The 26,115-nt window shown below is 41.6% G+C and overlaps 1 protein-coding gene across 2 annotated transcripts; it reads left to right on the forward strand.

Annotated features, from left to right (window-relative positions):
- The first annotated feature begins 4,308 nt into the window (after window positions 1-4,308).
- Window positions 4,309-25,795, forward strand: ppef2a (protein phosphatase with EF-hand domain 2a). 2 transcript variants are annotated; one of them, XM_046345400.1, is made up of 18 exons: window positions 4,309-4,560; window positions 5,545-5,626; window positions 7,852-7,860; window positions 8,262-8,389; window positions 8,995-9,049; window positions 9,156-9,331; window positions 9,440-9,554; window positions 10,211-10,257; window positions 10,403-10,569; window positions 10,669-10,705; window positions 19,861-20,010; window positions 20,243-20,599; window positions 21,381-21,566; window positions 22,162-22,304; window positions 22,407-22,513; window positions 23,800-23,966; window positions 24,211-24,298; window positions 24,713-25,795. In XM_046345400.1, the coding sequence occupies exons 2-18, from the start codon at window positions 5,572-5,574 to the stop codon at window positions 24,964-24,966; spliced, it is 2,241 nt and encodes a 746-aa protein (XP_046201356.1). In that variant the 5' UTR covers window positions 4,309-4,560; window positions 5,545-5,571; the 3' UTR covers window positions 24,967-25,795. The 2 variants fall into 2 exon arrangements, with proteins under 2 accessions (XP_046201356.1, XP_046201357.1); XM_046345401.1 differs by lacking the exon at window positions 7,852-7,860.
- Window positions 25,796-26,115: the final 320 nt, after the last annotated feature.

The raw sequence follows: 26,115 nt of genomic DNA on the forward strand, positions 1-26,115 counted from the left end.
TTAACCTATTATCTCACAAAACTGATGTCATCAACGATGTAGATCATTTCATCAATGAAAAGCATAACATGCATTCACTGTGAATTTAAAGGTCACATTGACTGATAATGTACAGTGATGTTCCATAATGTATTGCCTGCATAATTGTTATTATCATACTCTCAATAACAAATGACCCCCCAAAAATGGAATGCAACATTTGCCCAACAGCCTGCTAAGAAAGAACGTCTATCATAATTTTCTTCAATCATATCTTTGATTATGACTCCTTGAGAGTATCTACTCCAGGTGTATCTCACCTGTTCAGGGTGATGACTGGAGCAAAGTCTGTTGGAGTGGCTTTGGGTTTCTGCCCTGAGGATTTCAGAATAAAAGTTTCTCCCAAGGGCCAGCTAGAGAGCATAACCATCAGATATCGCAAGGTAATAATCTTTCTCTGCAGACAGATTGACATCCAAGTCAGAATCCAATCAAATCATTGGTGTGGTTCTTGTAGTCCTATTCAGAGAGGAAAGGGGTCTGCTGACTGCTTTGAGATGTGTTTGAGTGAAGTGATGCTCCATGGTCTGATGATCATTAATTGTGTAGATGAGGAGTGACCTTTTGCTCGTCGTTAGAAACATGGGAACATGAGTATTGTGTTCCCAGATTGACCTTGGGAGATTTCACTGTCCTTCTAGTGTGAGATGCCATGAGGGGAGAGAGAGAGATTTGCACACATGCACACACACACACACACACACACACACACACACACACACACACACACACACACACACACACACACACACACACACACACACACACACACACACACACACACACACACACACACACACACACACACACACACACACACACACACACACACACACACTCACAGACACACATACAGAGTGAGAGAAAGGACACTTTGTTTTTCTTTGACTTGTCTTTATTTGCCATGGGGTGTACTACCGCGTCTATGTAGCAGTTTCCTCCAAGATGACAAGCAAGCAGGTGTTTTTTGGGAGTAAACATTGAACTGTTCATAACACTCTTGATGTAGGAAATTAGGTGCATTCAAGATAACAAAACCACAGGAAACAAGTATGATATGGAATGGAATAAATTCTAACACAATACTATACACTTGAGCCATGCTCATTGTCATCTGTCATGTCTCTCCACACAACTTCATTTCTACACCCTGGCTCAACCCTAACAATAACCCTAACCCTTGCTCCATGTCCACATCCTGGCTCAACCCTAACAATAGCCCTAACACTAACCCTGGCTCCATGTCCACATCCTGGCTCAAACCTAACAATAACCCTAACACTAACCCTAGCTCCATGTCCACATCCTGGCTCAACCCTAACAATAACCCTAACCCTAGCTCCATGTCCACATCCTGGCTCAACCCTAACAATACCCCTAACACTAACCCTAGCTCCATGTCCACATCCTGGCTCAACCCTAACAATAACCCTAACCCTAGCTCCATGTCCACATCCTGGCTCAACCCTAACAATACCCCTAACACTAACCCTAGCTCCATGTCTACATCCTGGCTCAACCCTAACAATACCCCTAACACTAACCCTAGCTCCATGTCCACATCCTGGCTCAACCCTAACAATAACCCTAACCCTAGCTCCATGTCCACATCCTGGCTCAACCCTAACAATACCCCTAACACTAACCCTAGCTCCATGTCCACATCCTGGCTCAACGAAATGTCCATCAAATCCGCAAGAGGCACAGGCGGTTGGCGCATCCTGGCGAGAAATACCTTGGACTCAGCCTAACAATAACCCTAACCCTAGCTCCATGTCCACATCCTGGCTCAACCCTAACAATACCCCTAACACTAACCCTAGCTCCATGTCTACATCCTGGCTCAACCCTAACAATACCCCTAACACTAACCCTAGCTCCATGTCCACATCCTGGCTCAACCCTAACAATAACCCTAACCCTAGCTCCATGTCCACATCCTGGCTCAACCCTAACAATACCCCTAACACTAACCCTAGCTCCATGTCCACATCCTGGCTCAACCCTAACAATACCCCTAACCCTAACCCTAGCTCCATGTCCACAATTTGGCTCAACCCTAACACTAACCCTAACACTAACCCTAGCTCCATGTCCACATCCTGGCTCAACCCTAACAATACCCCTAACACTAACCCTAGCTCCATGTCCACAATTTGGCTCAACCCTAACACTAACCCTAACACTAACCCTAGCTCCATGTCCACATCCTGGCTCAACCCTAACAATACCCCTAACACTAACCCTACCCATGTCCACACTTTGGCTCAACCCTGACAATAGCTCCATGTCCACACTTTGGCTCAACCCTAACAATACCCCTAACCCTAAACCTAGCTCCATGTCCACATCCTGGCTCAACCCTAACAATACCCCTAACCCTAACCCTAGCTCCATGTCCACACTTTGGCTCAACCTGGCTCAAACCATCATGCTGCCCAAAGTTAAATAAGGTTGGAGTAATGGAGAGGACAGTGTTTCACTATCACATGTTCGTGATCTTTTAAATCAACAAAAATATCTCTACAAACAATCATAACAGCAACAGAAAAATTGCTTCAACAGCTTTCTCCAAATACTGGTGGTCTCAACTCACAAAATAATGGATGATCTGACTAGAGGTCCAATACCTGAACAACAGTTTTCAGTTCTACCAGGGAGAGGTGGATGTCCTGAAAATGACTTGCAGTAAGATGACAACAAACTCTAAGTCCACGCGAGATGATGTCAGCACTGTCTGTGAATCAGTAGTGGTCGTAAACCAGATGGAATGGCATATTGCTGCAGAATGCTGGTGTAGCCATGCTGGTTAAGTGTGCCTTGAATTCTAAATAAATCACCAAATGGGTTTGATGGATCGCGGAAAAAGAGCAGAAATAGGCTTTTGTAGGCTACAGTCCAAGCTATGTGTTCCAATGGTGTGACTGCTGTCGGCATCCAAAAAGTTTATCCGACTTGAATAAACTCTTGGAGGTAAGGATGACAGCAGTGGTGTGGTCTACGGTGATACGGACATCACTTATTATTGATATCTACATAGTGCATTGATGTGAATCACACTGCTGATCTCTCAATTAGCTATTTGTGCCTTGTGGATTGTGGTTGCTGTGGATGGCTGTTCACAAATCTAAATGTGTATTTGAACCCAATAATTGTTGAATTCAAGAAGTTTAAGCTGCCTATCAATAATTGTTTTTGAAACCAGTGGACAGCCAGTGAAAAGTGCGCTCTTGCAACAGCTGCACAGTGTGGATCCCAGCCTATGGAATAATAGTGGGTATTTTATTGCTCAATCTAATTATTGCTGATAGTTTTCTTTTATCCATAGGCCTACTGTTCAAACTCGCACACTTTTGATAGACTTAAAGGGGCAATCTGTAGTTGCTAAATCAATTTTTGGACTTATTATATATATATATATATATATATATATATATATATATATATATATATACATTGATTCTTGAATAATATAACTTGTAAATTCCTTATGAGCTAAGTTCAACTGTCACACTCCATGAGAACCCAAAAAAGCTTGTTTTTCTCCAGTGTTTGTAAACATTGTAAATGTAGGCAAACACTGTATAGCCTCATAATATTGTTAAAACAATAATTTTGATATCATGGATGGTCAGTCCTTGCATCCATAGCTCTGTCTAATAATCTGAGAGTGGTTACATTTATCCAGGCACATCCCTCAGCTTTTTACCAAAACAATTTGGCTCTTTTTTCATTTGTGGATTTGTCCTTTAAACAGCTGCATATTATCAAGATATCAAAGTGTCACCAACAAAAATGTAAACAATAGGCCTATAGCAAATACAGCTAATGGCATTCACTTTTCACATGTAAATATAACTTTTCAGTAGTGCTCAAAGCATGCCATTCCATGAGCGCAGTATTTTTTTTTACACGAATCAATGAGCCTAATCAATCCTCCATGACAACAAAATCATAAACAATAGGGCTGGCTAATGAATCCATATTAATTTTCCATTAAGTCTTTGTCACTCTGTATTTAGAAACCAAGTGAGATCCCCTCAAACAAACACACAAACCTCATACCTAGCAATCACTTCGATACAGACAGCTGTAATCAACGAGGAAGTCATGGTACGACCCCAAACAACACACGTTGCCCTTTAACAGGTACAGTATGCCATCCTTCTATATAAAGAACAGTCTACTCTAGCCGCATCAAGTCATTAGCCAGCCTAATCCACTCTAGGCTTGTTTCCTTGATTAAGCCATAATGCCAAACAAGCCACACCAGAGAACAAGAGAGCAAAAAGAGAGCTGCCATATGGAATAGCAGCACATGATGTCAGTAGTGAAGTATAAGAATTAAGTGGAAAATATTATTGTCCACCTCACTAGTATGTATGATCTCAAACCTTGACTTGATGTGTGTGGATTGAAGAGAAATGCAAAGGTGCAAATGCTCCAAGAATAAATACTGAGACCAACTATTCATGGCCAAAATACTTGGGAACTTGTTGACAGAGTAGCGCCGGTGACGAGGTAAGTTGTTTTTCTTTGAAAAAAGCATTTACATTTTCATATGGCTATGTTAAAGGGGCAATCTGCGATACTACATACTCATTGATTCTTCAAGAGTATAACTTATAAATGCTTAATGAGCTTAGTTCAACTGTCATACCCCATCAGAACCCAATATATATGCTTGTTTTATCGAAACAGTGGTGGCGTGACCGCTTCGTTATTGTTCAAATCGCAGATTGGCCCTTTAAGATGGTCTCTTACCATTTGAGTGTTTCCTGAATGAAAAACGTGGAAGAGAAGAAATAGAAGAAGCAAAAGCAGAATAAAATGAATAGCTCAAATTATTATGGGAAGTAAGATGTTTGATAACAGATGTGATTAATTCAACATTAATTCCATAACGTTGCTCTTGTCAGCTCAATCAGGGAGACTGTGATTGTCAGATGTTATGTGATATACTTTTCATTTGTCTGTTTTTCCTTGATCTTATGTATATTAAACCCCCTAGTCCTTTAAAAACAACACTGACTTTCCATTTCAGAGACACAATCAGCTTATGAAACACAGAAATCAATACTCACAATGTCATAGAAACAACAGTATTTCCCATAATGGTTTGTTACATGATAGCCACAGGTATATAATTACATTTCAGAAACTAAAAGTCACAATACATATTATAGGCCTTACCAAACTTGCCAAAGGGTAATGTAAAACTGTTTCAACATCTAATTTCATAGAAGTCATGGAATAAGTATGCCTTTATAGAATTACATACATAGTCTCTACTGTAGGATTGAGGTCAATCAATGAGGCCCGAGGTGAGCCAGAAGATAACAAGATTAAAATGTTGTCTCAGGGAACATTATCACCATGCTCTCATTGGTTTCTGTGTAGTGGACATGTTTGTCTGGGTCGGATCTATTTTGGTCTTTCAGTGTTTGGCAGTGTGACATGGCCCAGTTTCTATAAATTGTGATTCTTTATATGTTTGCCTGACAGGAATAACCATTCCTGACAGGAATAACCATGGGATGTGGCGTCGCAAAGTCGAACAAGTTCCATACAAAAAAGGGGGGAAAAGGTAGGCTTAACCTGACAGTTGGGAGTCTTGTTCACTGGTCTTTATGTTCTACAACAGTGGTATTCAAAGTTGGGGTCGCGGGGATACTGCAGTGGGGTCGCAAAAAGATTTTAAAAAATAAAATACAAGAAATAAGGAGTACAGATTATTGTATGGGACCATATATAAACGTTTTTGAGAATGGTCATTTGAAAAAATAAATGAGATTGAGTTCATGTAATTATTTGTTTCGTTTTGTTTAATTAGAATTGAGTGAGATGGGGTCATGGGAAATTCTTGTGGAAAAAATGGGGTCCCTAGAAATTATTTTCAGTGGGGTCTCCACTGAAAAGGTTTGAATACCACTGTTCTACAAGCATGAATCGTGTTTACATCTTACTTGTGTCATAGGCTAGCAGGTAGCTTAGCTGTTAAGAGTGTTTGGCCACTAACTGAAAGGTTGCTAGTTCAAATCCCTGAGCTGACTAGGTGAAAAATGTGTTGATATGCCCTTGGGCAAGACTTAACCCTAACTGTTCCTGTAAGTCAGACTGAATAAAATCAGCTGCTAAAATGACATTGGTGTTGACATATGAAATGTATCATAACCACAATACATCAGGAAGGATAGAAAAAAGCATCCACTGATAATGATTTCCTGTAAATTATTTTAAAATGTTGTATTCTGTTTATCAACTTCAGTAAGATAGATATTCTAACCATACACCCCTCTATTTCTCTTCCATAAAATAATGGAAGTTGCAATCGTCGCAGGTAAACTCAGAGTCCAGTGCCATATCTATCAGTCTTTCTCAAACTATTTTTGTCCCAGGAACCATATGGTTCCTCCTAATCTGAGGACGGTTTACATCAAATCTATTAAGATACAGTCTGTGATCGCCCGAGTTAAAGGGGCAGTTGCTACATAATTAGTTATTTTTTAAACTTATAAATGAGTTATACAGTATGTATCCATTGATTCTTGAAGAGTATAACATATTAATGCCTCGTGAGCTTAGTTCAACTGTAGTACCCCATCAGAAAATATAAGCTTGTTTTACTCCAATGTTTGTAATCAAGTAAATGTAAACAAACACTATGTAACCGCAAAACATGGTTAAAACTATCATTTTGATATGATGGATTGTTAGTCCTTGCATCCATAGCCCTGTCTATGTATTTGAGAGTGGTTACATTTCTCCATCCCTCAGCTTTTACCAAAATAGGGACTTCACTTTGTTATTGTTTCAACTGCTGATTGCCGCATTAAGCAGCGTAAATGGAAAGCAATTCCCTTTTATACACTTTTCTGTCTATGCGTATTCTGACATTGAATTTAAGCATGAGAATATTATGCTATTCACCTGCTATTTGTTTTGGGTGGAGATTGAATAAATGAAGGTGAGGCGGATGTGTGTTTACAGATACCCCGTATTCTGACCTTGACTTCATTCCCTAATAATTCCACTACCTTTACATGTGAGGATTCAATGAATAATGTCTAACAAACCGGTTACAAATTGATAAGAGCTATTGATGTGAGCTAGGTAAATGAGTAATCTGTTTGGATAAGGGGATTGTAAATAAAAATGACATTTGTTTTAGACATATTTTTATCTTATAGACGCTGGAGACAAATGTGAAACCACTCATATACTGTGGCAGAAAACTGAAGCAACATATCAACTTTACCACATTAAAGTTAATATGCTGTACCATTATGCAGAATTAAAGTTGTACAGTCTTTTAACTTGCAGACCCGTGAGCATTACTTTCAAAGCTACTGGCTGATATTATACAAATGCTTTGGAGCATCACTTTAATGAGAGCTGTCTAAATTTCTGTCTGGTAACCATTTCAGGGAACAATGCCGATCCACCTACTGGAGATTGAGAAACATTGATAATGTATCCATTTCTCCATGCTTCATAAAGACTCCAACACAATTATCCAATTACAGCCAACTAAATATTGATGATGATCTATGGCCGGTTGGGTTGGCTGTAGTTGGATAGATGTGTAGGAGCCTTTAGAGGATGTGTGTGCTCCTTTTTTATTTTAGCGATGTTCAAGCAATTTCTACAAATATAAAGTATTGCCCTCTAGAAAATGTAGACCAATTTGCAGTATACACAGAATAATGGTGACTTTATCGCTTTTACCTCAAATCTTAACCTATTTGTATGTGTGTGAAATAATGTAATGTATTTTCTCTTATTTTTCTGTATCTGCAATGCTACATGAAGCCATCACATGTAAGCCCAAATGCTTCCCTTCTATGTTGATGTTGTTTACTTGTAAGGTAGCAGGTAACAGGAAACAGATGGAATGTTTATTGCAGGGTCAGTCTGGGTCAAAGGTCAAGGCTGTAGTGGTCTGGCTTTTGTTGGACAGTATGTTGTTGTGTCCCATTAGCAAGGGTGGACTGGGACCAGAATCTGTCCAGGTATTTGTTACACAATGTCCAGACCTGGCATTGATAAATCGAGGCAATCAATGATCTGTCCTTGTTATAATACTGTTGTGATTATATATCTAATACTCTACTGTTGTGACCCACCTAGAGATATACAACCACATAATGCATGAACATACACAGGCATGTTCGTGGGTCTAGGTCTAGCACTGAATGGTCTCTCTCTATTCTGTCCAACAGCGATGAAGGCAGCTGTGTTGATCCAGCGCTGGTACCGTCAGTATGTGGCTCGTATGGAGATGAGACGCAGATACACCTGGAACATCTTCCAGTCTATAGAATACTCTGGGGAGCAGGCCCAGATCAAAGTGAGACACTGTAGTCACCCTGTATATTAGAGTACAACTGGCAGAGATTTTATGGCACAGTTGGTAGTGCACTTGCCCTGCAACTACATAGTAGCTGGTTCATGCCCCTCCCCCCAGATGTTCCCCATGAATTGGTACACTACCTTCGAAGCAGTGGAGGCTGCTGAGGGGAGGATGGCTCATAATAATGGCTGGAACTGAACAAATGGAATGGCATCAAACCATGTGTTTGATGTATATGATACCATTCTGCTCCAGCCATTACTACGAGCCCGTTCTCCACTATAATGGTGTAACCTCCAATTAGTATCCTCCTGTGCTTCGAAGGACATGGCATATGAAAGTAGAAAAAATAAGAAAGTTAAAGATTGATTAACATTAGATGTGTTTTAAGAGAAAATGCAATATTGCAGGCTAATACACTTTTATTTACATAGCAAATAAATCATCCAAAAAGTGCAATATTAGTATTTACTTTGTGTGAGGAAAGGTTTAATACATAGTAATTCAACACAATCATACAGTTCCCCTGGTGAATAGCTACTTATAGAATACTTTGTGAAACTTTGCTAAAGAAAATGTCTATCTCTCTCTTCTCTATGCAGCTTTACAATTTCCTTGGCTACCTCATGGACAACTTCAACCCAACTAGCACTGAACGTAAGACTTTCCCTGCCCTTCTGTTGTGGCTTTTGTATACAATTGGGACCCTTATTTCTGTTTTCACGAAAGTTGTCATATTATACCTGTGGTTTCTCCACTACAGGCAACTTAATCTCCCACATATTCAGAGAGAATGAAGTGTGCCGCGATACAGAGTGGGAGAGGCACTTCTGCTATAAGAATATTGAGGTGCCAGAGATATACTCAGGTCCCCGTCTTATCTTCCCTCTGACTGTGGAACAAGTGGCTGCCATGGTAGAGGCTTTCAGGAATAAAAGAGTAGGTGCATTTATGTACAGTCAGAATGAAATTGATTCTCTGTTCCTAACTATAGCGCTTTAGCTTTACCACAAATCCCCTTCACTACACAACTGTTTCTCCCAGTAGCAGCTCCACTCTCGGTACGTTCTCCAACTTCTCCTGGAAACATGGAAGTTACTCCGAAAGCTGCCAAACATCAGTCGAATCTCCACCTGTCACAGCAAAGAAATCACCGTTTGTGGTGAGTAATACATCACCACCGTTTTTTGTTGTTGTCTCGATTCACCTCATTGAGGAGAGCAACCCTTTTCAAATGTTTTTTGTTGTTGTCTCGATTCACCTCATTGAGGAGAGCAACCCTTTTCAAATGTTTTTTGTTGTTGTCTCGATTCACCTCATTGAGGAGAGCAACCCTTTTCAAATGTTTTTTTGTTGTTGTCTCGATTCACCTCATTGAGGAGAGCAACCCTTTTCAAATGTTTTTTGTTGTTGTCTCGATTCACCTCATTGAGGAGAGCAACCCTTTTCAAATGTTTTTTGTTGTTGTCTCGATTCACCTCATTGAGGAGAGCAACCCTTTTCAAATGTTTTTTGTTGTTGTCTCGATTCACCTCATTGAGGAGAGCAACCCTTTTCAAATGTTTTTTGTTGTTGTCTCGATTCACCTCATTGAGGAGAGCAACCCTTTTCAAATGTTTTTTGTTGTTGTCTCGATTCACCTCATTGAGGAGAGCAACCCTTTTCAAATGTTTTTTGTTGTTGTCTCGATTCACCTCTTTGAGGAGAGCAACCCTTTTCAAATGTTTTTTTTCATATACCTTCAATTATACAAATATTGGTAAATGATCAACTGTAATAGTTATATCAGTGTATTGATACAGCATTGTTTCATCCAAGGTGATTTACATGGGCAGCTTGAAGACCTGCTGTTGATATTTTACAAGGTACTGTGCGTCACCTGCTACAATTTATAAGCTAAATACATATGAAATGAAATCATTATTTTTGTTGAAACTTTCCCCCATAACAGATAGGAAGATATACATTTAAGATATTCATAGTCTGTTGTGTTTATTGTTTCCCCTGTAGAATGGCATGCCATCATTGGATCGGCCATATGTTTTCAATGGAGACTTTGTTGATCGAGGCAAAGATTCCATTGAGATTCTCCTCATCCTTTTTGCCTTCCTGCTCTTGTATCCAAACGATGTTCACCTCAACAGGGGAAATCATGAAGACCATATTGTCAACTTGAGGTATACAGTCAAAACACTGATCATGTACCAATTCAATCTATTTAATCAATTAAACAATCATATATTTTCAACTCTGGTATCTCTTTGTTGTTTGTTTAGGTATGGCTTCACCAAGGAGGTGTTGGGGAAATACAAGGTAGGTTTCATTTTAGGAAAGTTAAATAAATAAAGAACACATCCTGGTGAAGTGTTGACTAACACAAGATGAACTTGTCGTGGGCAGAAATATTTGACATGTGCATATAATATATAGAATATATTTTATAATAATATATCATATAATACAGTGCATATGATATTATAAATGCCTCACATGCGACTCGTAATAAGACCTAGCAATTAGCCTATTAAAATGTTTATCTGACTCCATAAATTCAATTAGCAATATGCAAGAGACTACAGTTGAACCATGCACAATAAAGTATTATGGATTTAATAATATAATAATACTTTTAGAAAAAAATGTTACCTTTAATTTGCAATCAGTAGCAACTACGAGATTAGAAAGGTTCAGAACTTTTGTGAAACATAACACAGTTTAAAAATATATGCCTAATAAAAAAGTAAAATAAATGAATGGTGTTAAGAGATAGATGGGAGAGGTTGAGTGGAGCTGAAAGGGTGGGATTAAAAACAAGATAACTAATGTGAAATATACTGTGTCTGTAAATTGTATATAGGTTCAGAATTTTGTGACTCAGCACAGTTAAAAATATATGGCAAAATTGAACTAAATTGGCTTCAGAAATAAATGTTGATGGTTGATGATATTTGAAGGATGGGATTAAAAACAAACAAAATATAACTATTGTAAAATACACTATGTCTATAAAATGTATATAGTATGTCTAAACTGGAAGTAATTAGGGGAGGGGTGGTAGGGTTAGGAGAAAATAATAAAGGAACAAATATTTAAAAGAGATATGTATGTATACATGTGTACAGATATGTGTAACCACAGAGATCATACATACTGTACCAGACAAACGTTTGGACACACCTACTCATTCAAGGGTTTTTCTTTCATTTGACTCTTTTCTACATTGTAGAATAATAGTGAAGACATCAAAACTATGTAATAACACATATGGAATCACACAGTAACCAAAAAAGTGTTAATCAAATCTAAATCTATATTATATTTGAGATTATATATATTTACCAAAAAATATATGGGGGATTGGAAATTATGCAGACAATTACATTGACGAAAGCTACAATCTATCTGCACTATTAAAGCTGATCCACCCCTGGAAGAAAATAAAAAACTATTATGGGTTTAGCTGACTAAGATCAATGAATGGTCATGAGAAGTGAATATCAAAGCAAGTATTCTTTAATAACTGCCTACAGACAGAAGCTAAAACAAGAAGCTCCCGCGTGAGGTCTGTTCAACGCTGGTCCAACCAATCTGATTCCATGCTCCAAGACTGCTTCCATCACATGGACTGGGATATGTTTCGTACTGCGTCAAACAACAACATTGACGAATACGCTGATTCGGTGAGCGAGTTCATTAGAACGTGAGTTGAAGATGTCGTTCCCATAGCAACGATTAAAACATTCCCTAACCAGAAACCGTGGATTGATGGCAGCATTCGCGTGAAACTGAAAGCACGAACCACTGCTTTTAATCAGGGCAAGGTGACTGGAAACATGACCGAATACAAACAGTGTAGCTATTCCCTCCGCAAGGCAATCAAACAAGCTAAGCATCAGTATAGAGACAAAGTAGAATCGCAATTCAACGGCTCAGACACAAGAGGTATGTGGCAGGGTCTACAGTCAATCACGGATTACAAAAATAAAACCAGCCCAGTCACGGACCAGGATGTCTTGCTCCCAGGCAGACTAAATAACTTTTGCCCGCTTTGAGGACAATACAGTGCCACTGACACGGCTTGCAACCAAACATGCAGACTCTCCTTCACTGCAGCTGAGGTGAGTAAAACATTTAAACGTGTTAACCCTCGCAAGGCTGCAGGCCCAGACGGCATCCTCAGCCGCGCCCTCAGAGCATGCACAGACCAGCTGGCTGGTGTGTTTACGGACATATTCAATCAATCCTTATCCCAGTCTGCTGTTCCCACATGCTTCAAGAGGTCCACCATTGTTCCTGTTCCCAAGAAAGCTAATGTAACGGATGTGAAACGGCTAGCTTAGTTAGTGGTGCGCGCTAAATAGCGTTTCAATCAGTGACGTCACTTGCTCTGAGACCTTGAAGTAGTAGTTCCCCTTGCTCTGCAAGGGCCGCGGCTTTTGTGGAGCGATGGGTAACGATGCTTCGAGGGGTGACTGTTGTTGATGTGTGTAGAGGGTCCCTGGTTCGCGCCCGGGTATGGGCGAGGGGACGGTCTAAAGTTATACTGTTACACTAAGGTAACTGAGCTAAACGACTACCGCCCCGTAGCACTCACTTCCGTCATCATGAAGTGCTTTGAGAGACTAGTCAAGGACCATATCACCTCCACCCTACCTGACACCCTAGACCCACTCCAATTTGGTTACCGCCCAAATAGGTCCACGGACGATGCAATCTCAACCACACTGCACACTGCCCTAACCCATCTGGACAAGAGGAATACCTATGTGAGAATGCTGTTCATCGACTACAGCTCGGCATTCAACACCATAGTACCCTCCAAGCTCCAAACCCTGGGTCTCGACCCCGCCCTGTGCGGTGTCAGGAAAATAACCTCACACTCAACGTCAACGTCAACAAAACTAAGGAGATGATTGCGGACTTCAGGAAACAGCAGAGGGAACACCCCCCCTATCCACATCGATAGGACAGTAGTGGAGAGGGTAGTAAGTTTTAAGTTCCTCGGCGTACACATCACAGACAAACTGAATTGGTCCACTAAAACAAAAAAAGATACCCAACATGAAAATCAGTTGTAGATGATAAAGGGATAGTTCACTCAAAAACAATGATTTTGGAACGAACTGTCCCTTTAATGAGGGTCTATTAGGGAATTCCCCTCAACCCCATTCCCTCGTGCAGCGCCTCTTCAACCTCAGGAGGCTGAATAATTTTGGCTTGTCACCAAAAGCACTCACAAACTTCTACAGATGCACAATCGAGAGCATCCTGTCGGGCTGTATCACCGCCTGGTACGGCAACTGCTCCGCCCACAACCGTAAGGCTCTCCAGAGGGTAGTGAGGTCTGCACAACGCATCACCGGGGGCAAACTACCTGCCCTCCAGGATACCTACACCACCCGATGTCACAGGAAGGCCATAAAGATCATCAAGGACAACAACCACCCGAGCCACTGCCTGTTCACCCCGCTATCATCCAGAAGGCGAGGTCAGTACAGGTGCATCAAAGCTGGGACCAAGAGACTGAAAAACAGCTTCTATCTCAAGGCCATCAGACTGTTAAACAGCCACCACTAACATTGAGTGGCTGCTGCCAACACACTGACTCAACTCCAGCCACTTTAATAATGGGAATTGATGGGAATTGATGGAAAATACATCACTAGCCACTTTAAACAATGCTACTTAATATAATGTTTACATACCCTACATTATTCATCTCATATGTATACGTATATACTGTACTCTATATCATCTACTGCATCTTTATGTAATACATGTATCACTAGCCTCTTTAAACTATGCCAATTTGTTTACATACCCTACATTACTCATCTCATATGTATATACTGTACTCGATACCATCTACTGCATCTTGCCTATGCTGCTCTGTACCATCACTCATTCATATATCTTTATGTACATATTATTTATCCCTTTACACTTGTGTGTATAAGGTAATAGTTTTGGATTTGTTAGTTAGATTACTCGTTGGTTATTACTGCATTGTCGGAACTAGAAGCACAAGCATTTCGCTACACTCGCATTAACATCTGCTAACCATGTGTATGTAACAAATAAATTAGATTTGATTTCAATTAACAGGTGTGCCTTGTTAAATGTTAATTTGTAGAATTTGGGATCCTGAGTGGGGTAGTAGTCTAAGGCACTACATCGCAGTGTTAGAGGCAGTGCTAGAGGGTTCGATCCCGGGCTGTATCACAACCGGCCATGCTAGAGGGTTCGATCCTGGGGAGGGTTTGGCTGGGGTAGGCCGTCATTGTAAATAAGAATTTGTTCTTAACTGACTTGTCTAGTAAAATAAAGGTTAAATATATAAAAATATGAGTTTCAGCCAATCAATTGTGTTGTGACACGGTAGGGGTGGTATACAGAGGACAGCCCTATTTGGTAAAAGACATAGTCCAGAACAGCTCAAATAAGCAAAGAGAAACAACATCATTACTTGAAGACAGGAATTTGTCCATCATTACTTGAAGACAGGAATTTCAGTCAATATGGAACATTTCAAGAACTTTGAACCTTTCTTCAAGTGCAGTCGCAACACCATCAAGAGCTATGATGAAACTGGCTCTCATGAGGTCCGCCACAGGAGAGGAAGACCCAGAGTTACCTCTGCTGCAGAGGTTAAGTTCATTAGAGTTAACTGCACCTCAGATTGCAGGCCAAATAAATGCTTCACAGAGTTCAAGTAACAGACACATCTCAACCTCAACTGTTCAGAGGAGACTGCGTGAATCAGGCATTCATGGTCGAATTTCTGCAACAACAAAAAAACACTACTAGAGGACACCAATAAGAAGAAGAGACTTGAGCCAAAAAACACTAGCAATGGACTTTAGACCAGTGGACATCTGTCCTTTGGTTCCAACCGCCATGTCTCTATAGACTCAGAGTAAGTGTACAGATGATCTCCGCATGTGTGGTTCCCACCGAGAATAGGGGAGGAGGAGTTGTGATGGTGTGGGGGTGCTTTACTGGTGACACTGTCAGTGATTTATTTAGAATTAAAGGCACACTTAACCAGCATGGTTACCACAGCATTCTACAGCGATATGCAATCCTATCTGGTTTGCACTTAGTGGGACAATCATTTGTTTTCAACAGGACAATGACCCAAAACACACTTCCAGGTTGTGTAAGGTCTATTTGACCAAGAAGGAGAGTGATGGAGTGCTGCATCAGATGGTTTTGGATAAGTTGGATCAAAGAGTGAAGGAAAATCAGCCAAGTGCTCAGCATATGTGGGAACTCCTTCAAGACTGTTGGAAAAGCATTCCTCATGAAGCTGGTTGAGAGAATGCCAAGAGTTTGCAAAGCTGTCATCAAGGCAAAAGGTGGCTACATTGAAGAATCTAAAATCTAAAATATATTTTGATTTGTTTAACACTTTTTTGGTTACTACATGATTGCATATGTGTAATTTCATAGTTTTGATGTCTTCACTATTATTCTATAATGTAAAAAATAGTTAAACAAAAACAAAAACCCTTGAATGAGTAGTTGTGTCCAACTTTTGACTGGTACTGTATATAGATAGCATCATAGGTATCCTCAGTGAACAAGTTTCAGATAGAAACTATACATGGATACTATAGTAATATTCTATCACATTCAATATTCAATGTTCTGGATACTGTACCAGATAGACACAGTTGAAGTCAGAAGTTTACTTACACCTTAGCCAAATACATTTAAACTCAGTTTTTCACAATTCCGGACATTTAATCCTAGTACAAATGATTCCCTGTCTTAGCTCAGTTAGGATCACTACTTTATTTTAAAAATATGAAATGTCAGAATAATAGTAGAGAGAATGATTTATTTCAGCTTTTATTTCTTTCATCCCATTCTCAGTGGGTCAATAGTTTACATACACTCAATTAGTATTTGGTAGCATTGCCTTTAAATTGTTTAATTTGGGTCAAACTTTTCGGGTAGCCTTCCACAAGCTTCCCACAATAAGTTGGGTGGATTTTGGCCCATTCCTCCTGACAGAGCTGGTGTAACTGAGTAAGGTTTGTAGGCCTCCTTGCTCGCAGATGCTTTTTCAGTCCTGCCCACACATTTTCAATAGGATTGAGGTCAAGGCTTTGTGATGGCTACTCCAATACCTTGACTTTTTTGTCCTTAAGCCATTTTGCCATTTTGGAAGTATGCTTGGGGTCATTGTCCATTTGGAAGACCCATTTGCGACCAAGCTTTAACTTCCTTACTGATGTCTTGAGATGTTGTTTCAATATATCCACTTAACTGTACTTCCTCATGATGCCATCAATTTTGTGAAGTGCACCAGCCCCTCTTGCAGCATAGCACCCCCACAACATGATGCTGCCACCCCTGTGCTTCACGGCTGGGATGTTGTTCTTCGGCTTGCAAGCCTCCCCCATTTTCCTCCAAACATAACGATGGTCATTATGGTCTATTATGGTCTATTTTTGTTTCATCAGACCAGAGGACATTTCTCGAAAAAGTACGATCTTCGTCCTCATGTGCAGTTGCAAAGCGTAGTCTGGCTTTTTTATGGCAGTTTCGGAGCAGTGTCTTCTTCCTTGCTGAGCGGCATTTCAGGTTATGTCGATATAGGACTCGTTTTACTGTAGATATAGATAATTCTGTACCTGTTTCCTCCAGCATCTTCACAAGGTCCTTTGCTGTTGTTTCTGGGATTGACTTGCACTTTTCACACCAAAGTACATTAATCTCTAGGAGACAGAACGTGTCTGTTATGCAGGTGAATGAGGACCCAAAAGCGACTTGGCGCTCTGAGCCAGAGGAGGGAGATGGTTGCGATGCGGAGCGGGGAAACACCGTTAACGCGAGCTCTCTTCCACGAGCTTGGTGACGAAGATCTACCCGTCGTTCTATGCGGATGGCGAGAGCAATCAAAGAGTCCACACTGGAAGGAACCTCCCGGGAGAGAATCTCATCTTTAACCTCTGCGTGGAGTCCCTCCAGAAAACGAGCGAGCAGCGCCGGCTCGTTCCAGTCACTAGAGGCAGCAAGAGTGCGAAACTCTATAGAGTAATCCGTTATGGATCGATCACCTTGACATAGGGAAGCCAGGGCCCTAGAAGCCTCCCTACCAAAAACTGAACGATCAAAAACCCGAATCATCTCCTCTTTAAAGTTCTGGTAATTGTTAGAACAATCAGCCCTTGCCTCCCAGATAGCTGTGCCCCACTCTCGAGCCCGGCCAGTAAGGAGTGATATGACGTAAGCAACCCGAGCTCTCTCTCTAGAGTATGTGTTGGGTTGGAGAGAGAACACAATATCACACTGGGTGAGAAAGGAGCGGCACTCCGTGGGCTGCCCGGAGTAACAAGGTGGGTTATTAACCCTAGGTTCCGGAGGCTCGGCAGACCAGGAAGTAACAGGTGGCACGAGACGAAGACTCTGGAACTGTCCAGAGAGGTCGGAAACCTGAGCGGCCAGGTTCTCCACGGCATGACGAGCAGCAGACAATTCCTGCTCGTGTCTGCCGAGCATGGCTCCTTGGATCTCGACGGCAGTGTTACGAGCATCTGTAGTCGCTGGGTCCATTCTCTGGTCGGATCCTTCTGTTATGCAGGTGAATGAGGACCCAAAAGCGACTTGGCGAAAACAGAGTCTTTATTCCAGTAAAGGAAAATAGGCAATACTCCTAGACAAATCAGAGCAGAAAACAAAACATAAAAAACTAATTCCACTCGTAGTGACGAGGACAGACTGGAGACTCGACCATAAACTGTAGGTTGCCTCGGGAAGGCACCGACCGTAGCAGACTCAGACACCTGCTCACACGCAGCATCTGAGGGAGACAAGACACGACAGGGCGAGACAAAGACACAGCACGGCGAACAATATACAAGGATCCGACAGGACAGAAACGGAAAACAAGGGGAGAAATAGGGACTCTAATCAGAGGACAAGATAGGGAACAGGTGTGGAAAGACTAAATGAGTGAGTAGGAGAATGAGGAACAGCTGGGAGCAGGAACGGAACGATAGAGAGAGGAGAGAGAGGGAGGGAGAGAGAGAGGGATAGAAAAAGGGAACGAACCTAATAAGACCAGCAGGGGGAAACGAACAGAAGGGAAAGCATAATGACAAGACAATATAAGACAAAACATGACAGTGTCTCCTTCCTGAGCGGTATGATGGCTGCGTGGTCCCATGGTGTTTATACTTGCGTACTATTGTTTGTACAGATGAACGTGGTACCTTCAGGCATTTGGAAATTTCTCCCAAGGATGAACCAGACTTGTGGAGGTCTACAATTTTCTTTCTGAGGTCTTGGCTGATTTCTTTTGATTTTCCCACGATGTCAAGTAAAGAGGCACTGAGTTCGAAGGTAGGCCTTGAAATACATCCACAGGTACACCTACAATTCACTCAAATTATGTTAATTAGCCTATCAGAAGCTTCAATATCCATGACATCATTTTCTGGAATTTTCCAAGCTGTTTAAAGGCACAGTCAACTTAGTGTATGTAAACTTCTGACACACTGGAATTGTGATATATTGAATTATAAGTGAAATTATATGTCTGTAAACAATTGTTGGAAAAAAGTACTTGTGTCATGCACAAAGTAGATGTCTTAACCGACTTGCCAAAAGTATAGTTTGTTAACAAGAAATTTGTGGAGTGGTCAAAAAACCACAAACAACAAAATGACTCCAACCTAAGAGTATGTAAACTTCCAACTTCAACTGTTCATTTTGGCCCCCCAGCGGAGGAAGGGCTGACCAGTCTTTGGGCATTGTCCTATCCTTGTGTTCCTGAACCATTTGCCATGCAGCTCCAGGTGACAGAGAACTCACAAATTAGGGCCTTGCCCACAAGCTCACTGAAGTCTGATGTCAGTCTCATGTAGGACTGTAAATATGTGCAGGATGTTCAGAATAGTTTGTTGACCATATGGCATTAAATCCTCTTTATCCTACTTATAAAACATCAGGAAAATATCTTTGCTATCTAAATAGTATCTTAATTTAATACTTCGATAACTTGGAATCACAACTATAAACTGCAATTGGCTCGCAGATTGCTCAGAGTTTAAAAGGGGTGTATTTCTACATTCAATGTGGGTCTCTCACTGACTCGCAACGTCCAGTTAAAGGATTACGAGGTTGCTAAACAAGATGACTTAAGGTCATCAGTGTTCTCTCAATGTGCCGGTTACAGGTTACAGCGAGTCAGGATGATCAGTGGCTTTTACTGTACTTACGCCCACGCAGCAATGCACTCTTGGATCTTTACCCAGATTCTAAACATGCATCAAAACAGTACAGCTAAAGTGATTATTTGTTTACACTGGTTTAAAAGCCAGATCAGCTTGACATACATTTTTTAAACACAATTCCCAAATTTGCTGGCACATATAGGGACAAAATGTCACACTCGTCTCATCTATTCAACAATGCAGTGATGAATTATAATTGTAGTTCATTTCCCTTGTCCTCAGATGCACGGCAAGAGGATCCTAAAGCTGCTTCAGAAGATCTTCAGCTGGTTGCCCCTGGCAACAGTCATCGATCAGAAAGTGTTGATCCTGCATGGGGGTATCTCCAACACCACGGACCTCTGCCTCATAGCCAGAGTGGACAGACACAAAGTAAGTGAGACTTTCTCTAGACAAATGTAGTTTCTATCAATCAATCAATCAAAACTATGGTGGAACATACACTATACAAACACATGAAGAAAAGAGAAAATGGTCAATTTCCACGGACTGACAAAGAGGACAGATGTAAATGTTAATAAATGATTTCATATAATTGAAATAATGCCTTTGTGTTCTCTCTCCCTCCCCGTTTCTCTATCTCTATTTCTCTGTCGTCTCCCAGTACGTGTCAGCCCTGAGGCCTCCTAAGAAGAGGACACAATACCCAGTGAGTCAGTCCTCTGTGGACTTGGACATGGAAGACGACCTGTCAGGCACCAAGAACAACCAGCGCCGGGTCTCCCTGATCAAGGCCAACTCTTTCGGACCCCGGGATGGCTTCCAGCGCCGCTCACTCCAGGACTTTTCCGGCAGGGTCCCGCGGACCGTTGACGAGGAGATAGAGGTGCGGCGGAGGCAGTCCGGCTTCATCAAGGGCGGCTTCAGCCACAGTCAGGGGGAACTCAATAACCTGGCCGTCTCCTCAGCGTCGCAGGAATCCACCGACACAGCAGACACTACCGTAGAGGAGTGGAAACAGGTGAGGAATTCCGGCTGGGGATGTGTTGTAGACTAGAGAGGTGGTTTGGTGAGCTGTGCTGTGTGATGAGTAACAGTAAACCTTGTCTGAGACCTGACGACTTTAGCCTTTAGCTCTATACAGGTTCGATACTCAGTCAGTTACTCATGATTGGTTGTTAAACACCACCTCAGCACTAGGAGTGCTCTATGCTCTGTTTGTGTATGTCGCAGATTGACAATTATTTTCATGATTCTTTCCCTTGAGCTGGAACTGAGAGGTTTCCACTAGATCAAAGGTAGACAACCCTGGTCCTTGGAGTGCCGCAGGCGCTAGATGGACCAGCTGCAAAATTGTCTATATCATACAAATTAATGAAAACAAAAATCTTAGTTTAAGGCATTAGGGTTTACACTGTGGTTAAGGTTAGAGTTAAGGTTAGGGTTAGGTTTAAAATCAGATTTTATGACTTTTTGGCTGTGCCAGTTAGTCACCACTCTGCAGAGCTGCCTCCAGGGCAATCTGTCTCCTAAATGGTGAATGATTGTCAGCAGTATGTAGTATATAATCTGATATAATATATGCACTAGCTAAAAGTAGTATACTGTTAAGGGAATAGAGTGTCATTTGAGATACAACCATGGTCTTCTCACCTCTATATCTACTTATAGCCCTATACCAGTCATCTAATAATAATAATCTGTTTACTGTCATTTTTGTTTTCCTTATGATAGCCTATTGTAAAGTCCTTGGGTCTGACAAAAATGCTAATAATTTGACAATGTATTATTTATATGACTAGATTCTGGACCTACTGTGGAGTGACCCCATGTCTCAGAGCGGCTGCATACCCAACGAGGTGCGAGGAGGAGGCTGCTACTGGGGGCCAGACGTCACCCAGGACTTCCTGGACAGACACAACATGCAGCTCATCATCCGCTCCCACGAGTGCAAGCAGGATGGCTACGAGTTTTGCCACAACCGCAGGGTGAGAACAGTCAGGCTAAAGGTGTCTAAGGGATTACATAAGATGGGTAAGACTAGGGAGTCTATCCAAACATCTCTCATAGTCTCATACTAGGAGTGTGGATATATTACACTTCCACCTGTCCATTTAACCATATTCATCATGATCTAAACGGCAAATCTGATGTCAGATCTGCAATACTCTGAGACGTGACCGGATCATAAAACACTCTAGACCCTCCTTATACGCTATAACTAGGGCCACAAGTTTGTCCTAGTCAGGTCATGTGGCCAGGAACAACTCCTGGCCTTGGTAATGGCATATTTTGAATGCTAAGTCCCATTTATGCCCACTGCCCTATCGTGACATAGGCCTACACTAAAGTCTTATCTCACTTGGCAGAGGGGAGCAGTTACTCCACCATACTTTTGAGCTAATATTCTATAAGAGTAGCAGGTGCCAGTAATCAGTTCCGGTGAGCCTACATTTGCTGCTCACTTGCTTTAGTCAGCCTACATTTGTGTGCTTTGAAAGTGCAGTACCAGAGGTTTCTGGAAACTAAAATACTGCTTTTCACTGTTTGGTAATTCTGTATTGTTTACAATTTGTACAACAGGTCCTCACACTGTTCTCTGCCTCCAACTACTATGAAGTGGGTAGCAACAGAGGGGCCTACGTGAAATTGGGACCAGACCTAGTGCCTTATTTGATTCAGTACCAGGCTAGCAGTATGACTCGAGAACTCACCCTCAGGAAAAAGTAAGCTACAACAGACAATGGAAAATTATTTAGATTAATAAAATTAAGATGATTAAATTGATGTGGACAGAGTTTGATCTGTTCTCCCTGTCTGGACTACAGTGTGGGGAAGGTGGAACATTCAGCCCTCAAGGTCCTGCGGGAACAGCTGTTTGCACACAAGTCTGACCTCGTCAGTGCCTTCCAAGAGTTTGACAAAGACAAAACAGGTGTCGTATCAATTGACATAGCCATGATCAAATATTCCCCCCAAAGAATTCAGATGTATGTGATTTAATACAATTTACACCCTTTAATTGTTTATACTCATATTTCATGAGATATAATATCTCTTATTTTGGGGTTATTTTTTTTTGGGGGGGGGGGATTAGATCAGCTATGAAATTAGCAGATAAAATTTAAGTCTATCAAATTACATTACTTGAATCCTTTTGGATTCTTTTTTTTCTACCACCCCCTGCCCTGGTTGGAGAACTCGTTCTCATTCTCTCAAAACCACATACAAAAAACAGACTACGGTTTGCAACTGCACATGAGGACAAAGATTGTACTTTTTAGAGAAATGTCCTGGGGTCTGATGAAACAAAAATATAACTGTTTGGCCATAATGACCGTTCTGTTTGGAGGAAAATGGGGGGAGGCTTGCAAGCCGAAGAACAACATCCCAACCGTAAAGCACAGGGGTGGCAGCATCATGTTGTGGGGTTGCTATGCTGCAGGAGGGACTGGTGCACTTCACAAAATTGATGGCATCATGAGAAGGACAGTTAAGTGGATATATTGAAGCAACATTTCAAGACATCAGTTAAAGCTTGGTCGCAAATGGGTCTTCCAAATGGACAATGACCCCAAGCATACTTCCAAAGTTGTGTCAAAATGGCTTAAGGACAACAAAGTCAAGGTATTGGAGTGGCCATCACAAAGCCCTGACCTCAATCCCATAGAAATTTTGAGGGCAGAACTGAAAAAGCGTCTGCGAGCAAGGAGGCCTATAAACCTGATTCTGTTACACCAGCTCTGTCAGGAGAAATGGGCCATAATTCACCCAATTTATTGTGGGAAGCTTGTGGAAGGCTACCCAAAGTGTTTGACCCATACTAATTGAGTGTATGTAAACTTCTGACTCACTGGGAATGTGATGAAAGAAATAAAAGCTGAAATAAATCATTCTCTCTACTATTATTCTGACATTTCACATTCTGAAAATAAAGTGGTGACCCTAACTGACCTAAAACAATTTTTACTAGGATTAAATGTCAGAAATTTGGCTATAGTGTAAGTAAACTTCCGGTGTGTGTGTGTGTGTGTGTGTGTGTGTGTGTGTGTGTGTGTGTGTGTGTGTGTGTGTGTGTGTGTGTGTGTGTGTGTGTGTGTGTGTGTGTGTGTGTGTGTGTGTGTGTGTGTGTGTGTGCGTGTGCGCGTGTGTGTGTGTGTGTATATATATATGTGTATATGTATATGTTAAGCAGTCCCCTCCTCACTGTCTCCAACACAGGGCAGGTGTCTCTGAATGACTGGGCTACGGCGGTAGAGAGTGTGCTGCGCCTAGGCCTACCCTGGAGGATGCTGCGCTTTCAGCTGGCCACCTGCAAGACCCCGGGGGGCATGTTGGACTACCAGGAGTGGTTCCAGGAACTTTCCATAAAAGAGCCACAAATGGAGGTAATGGCATGTTACGTCTGTCATTTAACATCCATATTGACGATACTGATCAAATCCTTGTGGATGTACATACTTCTGTCCCAACAGGCTAATTGTGTTTGTTTGTCTTGTCCAAGCATACATGGTTATATAGAATTCTGTGTGAACACAGCTGTATGTCATGACACACCTCTTATTTCAAAATCTGATGCCATAGAAAACAATTGGTGTTCACAGACAACTCTCCCCTTGATTGCCTATGCAGCACATCGATCAGGGTTTGCTGGAGACCCTGTACCGCCATCGCGCCACCTTGGAGACCATCTTCAGAATAGTGGATTTAGACAACTCAGGTAACAATACTCCTTTACTCTGCCTTCATTCCATGTGTTGTTTCTTCAGGTGAATGTTTTGATCGCACAAGACGTGACGTCAACTACCAGTTACTTGTGTTATTTGTTTGGGGCGCATAGTTTACAAACGTACATATGTAAGTACACTCAGACACGTCGTACTTATTGAGGCCAACCTCCCTGTAGTCTGTCTGTGGGGTGTTAAAGATAACGTCAGCAGTAGGTTGATTTAGGATTAACCCACTGGTCTTTGAGTATCACACCCAGCCAACTGACGCCAGCCCTGCTACTTATCTCTCCCCTCATCCCACTGGCTCTCCATCTCTCCTCCCTTCCCCTCTCCTCCATCTTTCCTTCCCCTTTCTCCTCCCTCTCCTCTCAACCATTCTATCATGTCTCTCCCCCTCCCTCCAGGGTTCATCACAATGGAGGACTTCCGTCAGACGTGGAAGCTGCTGAGTGCCTTCTTAAAGATGGAGATCACTGACGAGGCTATCTCGGACCTGTCCGTCACCATAGACACCAACCAGGACGGCAACATTGACATCGATGAGTTCATGGAGGCCTTCCGGCTGACAGACAAGAAAAGCCGGCTGGAGAGGGGAAAGAGCATGTTTATGGGGACCACCACTGACCTGACCAAACTAGAGGGGGACCCCAATATATGAGGGATTAGTTGGACTGGAGGGGGAGCCCAATATATGAGGGATTAGTGGGACTGGAGGGGAAGCCCAACAAGTATGTAGTAGTTTGAGTTTAAAAAAAATTAAAAAACAGACACTATCCACTCAAGACCAACAAACTACTACTAGTGGGAGAAGTTCCGTATGGAGAGAGAGAATGTAAGAGACTGCTTGTTTATTACCTCAGGGGCTATGGAGGTAGCGCACAAACAAACAAGCCAACAAGCTGCTTTGATCACTGAGACTATGGAGTGTTACAGCAGTGTCGATTAGGCTAGAAGGTGGATAGCAGACAATCTCCTTGTGGTGATTAGAGCGTATGGCTGGATTTTATTTTCATCATAGGTTGAAGTCCAAGAAAACACCACAGAGTGATGTAGTTTTGGATTAATTCAGTATGTATGCAGATGCAGAGGCCAACAATAAATATACACAACGTTGTCATAGTTGATGTCCTTCCAAGCGGAGTGACTTGCACATAATTTGAAATGTTCAAATATGAAAAACATAATATTTTTGCCAGATTCATGTAAATAGATCCGGACTGTTATTGGTGCCTTAGTGATAGAATAGGGAAAGCATTCCATCATTTTAGTGAAACTCTTATTAATGTACTGATTGAATCGTGTCATTGCCAACCTGTCCACTGGATGTGGTAGTAAGGTTATATATCTCCAAGGGGACATTGGTTCTTTCCAGTGGCGACCCGTCATTCAGGGCAGGTGGGGCAGAGACCCACCTGTTTTGAGCCCCAACTGTTAAATATATATATACAGTACCAGTCAAAGGTTTGGACACACCTACTCATTCCAAGGTTTTTCTTTATTTTTTGACTATTTTCTACATTGTAGAATAATAGAGAAGACATCAAAACTATGAAATAACACATACGGAATCATGTAGTAACCAAAAAAGGGTTAAACAAATCAAAATACATAATATATTTTAGATTCTTCAAAAAGTAGCCACCCTTTGCCTTGATGACAGCTTTGCACACGCTTGGTATTCTCTCATCCAGATTCACCTGGAATGCAGTCTTGAAGGTGTTCCCACATATGCTGAGCACTTGTTGGCTGATTTTCCTTCACTCTGTGGTCCAACTCACCCCAAACCATCTCAGTTGGGTTGAGGTCG

This window comes from Oncorhynchus gorbuscha, linkage group LG04 (genome assembly GCF_021184085.1).
Source record: "Oncorhynchus gorbuscha isolate QuinsamMale2020 ecotype Even-year linkage group LG04, OgorEven_v1.0, whole genome shotgun sequence".
Taxonomy (NCBI): Eukaryota; Metazoa; Chordata; class Actinopteri; order Salmoniformes; family Salmonidae; genus Oncorhynchus; species Oncorhynchus gorbuscha.